Below are 7,349 nucleotides of genomic sequence, written 5' to 3'. Positions count from 1 at the left end.
CTTTGGGACAGCATTGGTGCATTTGCGCCAGGCGGTGGACAGGTTCATGAATAGATGTTATATGTTWAACATTACCGTCTATYAATTGGCAAGTCTGACCCGTGCTCCTTATTCAAGGAGAGCTGCTTTTGAGATAACATGGGCTGTATTTACAAAGGTACCCAATTCTGATATATTGCCCAATTATTAACAAAATAGCTGATCTGATTGGCCAAAATACCAATTAGTGGGAAAAGATCAGAATTAGGATGCCTGTGTAAACGCAGCCATGGGGTTACAGAGGTCTAGGCCTACCTTAGGGTGGCTTCCACTGGGAAGTGGAAAGTCATAAGTCCGACATGAATGTGTTGAGGTGCCGTGGAACAATTAAGCTAGCTAAAATTGCTAATAATAAAGTTAGCTAGTTTGCTTAACATTGAAATATGGTCAAATAAATTAACTACATTTTCCATATTGATAAGGTTATAATTGTCAAACATGTATTTGTTGTCATCTTTTGGTTTAAAAGGTTAAAGGTCAGTGGTGAAACGTAGMGCTTTTAAGACAACTGGGAACTCTGGAAAACAATGTGGTCAAATGATGACGTCAGTGATTTTCAGGTCTGTTGGAAAGGTGTCATCCTATGACGATGCCACGTTGAAAATCACTGCGCTCTTCAGAACAGGCCATTCTACTGCCAATGTTTGTCTATGGAGATTGCATGGATGTGTGCCCGATTTTATACACCTTTCAGCAGTGGGTGTGGCTGAAATAGCCAAGTCCACTCATTTGAAGGGGCGTCCACATACTTTTGGCGATATAGTGTATAGGCCAGTAGGCATTTTGTCTTTTGTGCTTGAGAGTATTGCTATATAAAATTTGGCCAAGTAGGCCTACGTTAACATTTGTTTTTCAAGTATTTAACAACTACCAATTTTCGCKATTTCTTAATTGTGTAAATAACCTTCATCTCTGGATCTAGTCTTCTCTATCACCTTCACTGTAAATYGATACCACCTATTTTGCACCTGATACCGATTCCTCATTTCTTTTTATTTATTTGCCTTTTCTAGTCAGTCTCCTAAAAGTGCCTAAAGCTGAACCAATATGTTGCTGCTGCTGCGCCTCGTTGAATCATTTGACTCGATGCTATCCCCTTCCGACTGATAATCACCATTACAGCAGGTCACAGAAGAATTCCGTAAACATCTCAAGCGTCACTTCCGGTTACATTTTGACAGCAAAACACTGCACATTTTAGCTAAACGAAACTCTGATCCTCGTTATATGTTAATTTTAAGACGTTTTGTGTTMTATGCTCCGCATTTATTAGTCAATTTTACTTGTGTGGCGGAATTGACAGTGTTCAYAAAGAGATCAGTCTTCTGCTTCTAGCAAAAGATGAAAGTGAGTATATGGTGGGATTTTYTTTTTGTTGAAATCGTACAGTTAGCTACGCTTTTGAAATGCACGTCTTTGGTAGCAATCTCACATTTTCGCATTCAAGAAAAGGAAAAAGTGTTTTTATTGCAATTGCATAACAGACGTTGCAGGTAGTGTACAATGCTGGTGTCATACAGGAAAATGAACACCGTGTACATCACTCGAGTTCCTCCCCCTTAATAGCCAGCCCACTGTGATGCTCTTTTAGGAAAAACAAGTTATTGTTTGTTTGCTACGTATGTAGCGACCTCACTGCTGCAGAACATGTTGCTGATTACTTTGTGTACGTGTGTTACAGACACGTGATACACAGCAGCCACTTTGACATGATACTGTAACAGTATTCTTGCTGTCTCTATTTTCGGGCCAGTTATAAGTGTGTCAATGTAATAGGATTAGTTTTGCCTAGTGCCACATGATCACAGTTTATTCTCAATTCTCTAMATCAAACATAACGTTTTCATTTTAAGCTTTTTATTTWTTWAWTTTTTWWAAACTTTTCTTTATTCTCAATGTATTTATTTGATCCTGGCGCTATTGATCAACATAGGCATACTACATGAGATTATTATTATGTTATCATGAATTATTTAAACTGCGAAATGCAACTATATGAGATATAATAGCCCAAAAGGATATTATTTATTCAGTTAGGCCTATGTGGATGCAGTTCTCACACTGACTTGTCCTGTAGGTTCCTAGTGGTGAAAATGAGGTGGTGGAGGAAGCCAGTAGCAGTTCAACATCAGTAGACAACTCCAACAACGAGGAGATTCCTCCTTATCTACGTGAAGAACCTCCTGAAGGTARGATCATGCTCTCTAATTAATCAGATATATCTGAGTTTCGATTCAAACTAACTACTGAAAAGGGCTTTAACATTGAAACATGTATTTTTTGTGTTTGTGTCTGAAGAGTCCATTGCAATGAACATTAATCAACATGGGATACAATTTATATTCAACGTTCTCTGACGTGGATGTCTTGGTTTCCTTGCACCATGCTCTTATAGAAATATAGCTTACATGAATTAATGTCCACTCTGAAACCACTGTAACAGCAGTTTGTATTTGCTCTGAGAGGGCTTGCATCCATAGTTCAGAAATAGTCAAGTCATTTGCCTCATGATCAMATCTGATGATGCAGTACATCTGATGATGCAGTACAGCCTAACGGCCTGCAGAGGGGCATATTGGCCAACAGAAGGTTTTGATCATCATTTAACGTGCAACAACATAGAAACAGTAGGTGATAGTGAAGCCATATCCCAAGACCTAGGCTCTATCTGTGATTTGCCGTGCTTATACAGGCTAAAATGTAAGGTTATTGGTCATTACTTCAGAGTAAATGCTACATTTAATTCAACCAATTATTCTGCACTACAACCTTGTATGCCAATTCGCACAAGACAAGGCTGCGCTAAAATAAAATTATATGAGGCGATTGCTATCTGTCTGGTGGGGATAATGAGATAATTCATTTCTTCAAGACACAGGCTGAACATCCCAAATGGCATCCTATTCCCTATATAGTGCACTACATTTGACCAGAGCKCTATGGGCACCAGTCAAAAGTAGTGCACTATGTAGGGAATAGGGTTTTATTTGGGACAAACAGAACTGTATGTAAATGTGTGAAATCATGATCAACTAACTGCCTCATCATTATTACAGATCTTCTGATACAGGCTATTGTTGGGTTCAAATAGTATTTCAAATCAGAAACTATTCCATATCTTTAGAAACTTTTATCATTMGCTTTAGTCTGCCTGGAGTGCCAGATGGGGTTTGCACTTTTTCAACTATTCTATTAGTTCAATTGCGCCAYGATAGCTCATTCAAGCAGGTGAAATATTTTAAATAATCAAATAGTATTTGAACCAAGGTCTGCTGTTAAGATYAAGACATTCATACATCTGTCTTTCACGCTAATGCCTTCCACTTTCCACACTCTCCTCCCAAAACATTACATTAATCAGATCTAGGTCTAATTGTGCCTGTCAATATCCAACTTCAGTGGAAAGAAATGTAGGCCTAACTCTCCTCATTTAAGTGCGTACGTCCTAGTCCCATGTGTAAAGAAAGCATCAAGTCAAATTTGATTTGTCACATGCGACGAATACAATGACATGCTTACTTACAAGCCCTTAACCAACAATGCAGTTTTCAGAAAATACCTTWAAAAAAAAGGTAAGAGATAAGAATAACAAATAATTTAAAGAGCAGCAGTAAATAACAGTAGCGGGGTTATATACAGGGGTACCGGTACAGAGTRAATGTGCGGGGGCACCGGTGTCGAGGTAATTGAGGTCTGTCAGTACATTTTAGGAAGCATGAAACAGAATACAGATAAAAACTCTGCCCTCATCTTCTCTCTGAGAAAACTCTTTTTATGCCTCTCTCTTTTTTAATGTCATTTGTGGTAATTCTCTTTCTGGAAACAAACAAACCCGATGTTTGTCAAGGACTGGAAATAGKTGCAATCTGATTCACCAAAGTATCACTGCTGTATATTTGAAACAATATGTTGCTATAATTTACAGAGGCATTGCCAGAATGTGAAGTTATTACAGTATCTCTGGTGATCAGGCTATATTAGGGCATTGTACTGCTCTTGGGCTTTTCATCCTATGTTGAAAGTATTGTATTGCATACCACTTGGTATGATGTATATTTGAAACTGATGTCTGGTACAATAACTAGGTTGCATTTCATCCCTATCCCAATAGTTTCCTCTCTGAATAGCCTATGTGAATGTTAAGTGTTTTACGTCCTGTAAAAGTTTTCCAGCATGGAGTCAGTTGTCGTTATCAGTCTACAAGAGTTTAAATTAATATATGTTTCATCACCATCATGTCAGAGAGGTATGTGTAAGTCTTTCATAGGAGGAGAGGAACTTAAKGTGATTTTCTACTTTAGTAGTTCTTCATTTTACCCAGCTGCAGTTGAGAGCTAGTCTAAGACCCAGTACAAATCTGTGTTCTCTGTAACCCAAACAAACAGGATTAAAACAGAAAATGCCCAACAGGATATGCTGTGCCCATGTTCACAGAATCAGCATCAGTCAGCCAGTGTACTGTGCCCCTAGATCCCATCTGTACTACTGGGCCATGCCTTCTATGCTTTCTTTTCAATCGTAGAAAGACCTTCATAGTAGGTTTGATTAGTTACATAGCTACTTGAATCAGTCAGTCTCATGACAGTCACATATCCTCAGTAGAAACCACTACAAAACGAACTTCAATCCGTTCCAAACCACTAACAACAGTCTTCACATCCCTTCCAAACCACTACAACACGCCTTCACATCCGTTCCAAACCAACTACAACACGTCCTTCACATCCTTCCAAACCACTACAAACGTCCTTCACATCCCTTCCAAACCACTACAACACGTCCTTCACATCCCTTCCAAACCACTACAACAGTCCTTCACATCCCTTCCAAACCACTACAAACAGTCCTTCACATCCTTCCAAACCTACAACACGTCCTTCACATCCCTTCCAAACCACTACAACACGTCCTTCACATCCCTTCAAACCACTACACACGTCCTTCACATCCCTTCCAAACACTACAACACGTCCTTCACATCCCTTCCAAACCACTACACAACGTCCTTCACACATCCCTTCAAACCACTACACACGTCCTTCACATCCCTTCCAAACACACACACGTCACTTCACACATCCCTTCCAAACCACTAAACACGTCCTTCACATCCCTTCCAAACCACTACAACACGTCCTTCACATCCCTTCCAACCACTACAAACACGTCCTTCACATCCCTTCCAAACCACTACAACACGTCCTTCACATCCCTTCCAAACACTACAACACGTCCTTCACATCCCTTCCAAACACTACAACACGTCCTCACATCCTCCTTCCAAACCACTACAACACGTCCTTCACATCCCTTCCAAACCACTACAACACGTCCTTCACATCCTTCCAAACCACTACAACACGTCCTTCACATCCCTTCCAAACCACTACAACACGTCTTCACATCCCTTCCAAACCACTACAACACGTCCTTCACATCCCTTCCAAACCACTACAACACGTCCTTTCACATCCTTCCAAACCACTACAACACGTCCTCACATCTTCCAAACCACTACAACACGTCCTTCACATCCCTTCCACCAAACCCACTACAAACGTCCCTTCACATCCTTCCAACCATCTAAACACGTCCTTCACGTCCCTTCCAAACCACTACAACTACGCCTTCAGATCCCTTCCACAACCACGTACAATACGTCCTTCACTCCTTCCAAACTACTACAACACGCCCTTCACATCCCTTCCAAACCACTACACACGTCCTTAGTCCCTTCCAAACACTACAACATCAGAAAGCCAAAAGACAGGGCTTGTTGTTCTTTGTCATAACTTCTTACCAAAGTTTCTCCAGCGGGTATCGGCTAGATTTCCATCTGTTGTGAGTTATAAATAGAACCAAATGAAGTTTGATTGACTTTTCCTCCCTGTTTGTCCTGTCGTGTTTTGTGGCGCGGTGTAGGCTGCTCCATCATACTGACAGGTCCAGTACACATCAGGGGAAGATGGTGATGTGCAGAGTAACTGTGATGGATGGACTATCACACAGCTGAACTCTCAGCCAGACACTGTGTGTGCGTGCGTGCGTGCGTGCGTGCGTGCGTGCGTGCGTGCGTGCGTGCGTGCGTGCATACTACTCCCCCCAAGTCCTATCCCAACAGCCTGTCCACCCGTGTCTCTGCCTAGCTTTTCATTAGAAGGAGAACACCGCCCAGCTCCAGTCTTCTGTGTGACCCGATCCCAGACTCATGTAAGATCTTCATTTGAGCTAGTTTGCTACAGCAGGAAAYTAATCCTGCAGAAACAGGAAAAGGGAATTATTATGTAGATGATGATTATTAAGGGACATTTCTGTAGGGTTTGATACATCATGTCTGACATTTCAAAGTGGAAATGATAAACTTCAGAAGCCTTTTTAAAACTAAAATATTCTACATTGCAGTAAAGTTATCCTGCTACAGGGTGATCAAATTGTGTGGCTCTGTGAGGTTACACTGTATTAATCAGGGCAGCAGGGTGCTTTAAACGAGATCATGCTTTCCATGATTGTCATCAGTATTTTTAAACGATAAAGCCATTCGAGTTTTATCCTAATAATATAATCAAACAGAAGCCTATCACTGTGGCTTGTAATTGAGAGGCTATGGATATTTACGAGAACCGTAAACATAGTTTTAACCGTGACTGCCTAGCCTCCCTTTGTTTGTCTTTGTTTTATCGAACTTATGCGAGTGGTGGTAGGTACGCTTGGGAGTGGAATATGTGCTTTGAGAATGGCACAAAAATGCAGAGGAAGAGGACAGATAATTCAGACTCCCATAAAAAATACAAACAACTTACCAGAGAATTTTTGTGAAAAATAAAAATATAATTACACTATACTAGTTTATTTTTGCAAACCCATATGTCCTAATATTACAATTTTTTTTTTTTTTTTTCATCTCCTCCACGTTCTAGTAATCAATTTTTTCTGCTACCTACTGGGCACCTACTGGTCATGGCTTGGAGATGATTTAATTAATCATTAAAACACAAGGGTGGGCTGAAGTACTGGTTGGTCTGGCCTTAGAAGTAGGAGAGGACGGTCGTTCTTCTTGCAATTGAGCAGGTGGGCCACATCATCCGTTACTCGTCATTTGTTATATATGCACCACTAAAATATGATAATGATATGACAATTCCTCCGACTATACCAACGAGAAGGTTTAAGAAACACAATTCAACTTATAACGAGCCAAAAGTGATAAAGGGTGGCCAGCGTCTAACGCCTTCCTCCAAAAAAAAGAGATGAAGTACATTTTACAGCAGCCTGAAGGGCTGTAAAGTATGAATCAACAACATAAACCCATA

General features: G+C 40.4%; 1 protein-coding gene across 1 annotated transcript in view; it reads left to right on the top strand.

Annotated features, from left to right (window-relative positions):
- Positions 1 to 1,194: 1,194 nt before the first annotated feature.
- The window catches only part of LOC111962755 (transmembrane protein 263-like), a 41,063-nt gene continuing 34,908 nt past the window's right edge, over positions 1,195 to 7,349 (top strand). The window contains exons 1-2 of the mRNA XM_023986063.2: positions 1,195 to 1,386; positions 2,117 to 2,228. Of these exons, the coding sequence (XP_023841831.1) occupies positions 1,381 to 1,386; positions 2,117 to 2,228 (118 nt within the window). The 5' untranslated portion in view covers positions 1,195 to 1,380. The remainder of the gene's footprint in view (positions 1,387 to 2,116; positions 2,229 to 7,349) is intronic.

This window comes from Salvelinus sp. IW2-2015, linkage group LG4q.1:29 (assembly GCF_002910315.2).
Source record: "Salvelinus sp. IW2-2015 linkage group LG4q.1:29, ASM291031v2, whole genome shotgun sequence".
Taxonomy (NCBI): Eukaryota; Metazoa; Chordata; class Actinopteri; order Salmoniformes; family Salmonidae; genus Salvelinus; species Salvelinus sp. IW2-2015.
The sequence above is the reverse complement of the archived record's forward strand: the minus strand, read 5'-3'. Positions and strand labels throughout refer to the sequence as shown.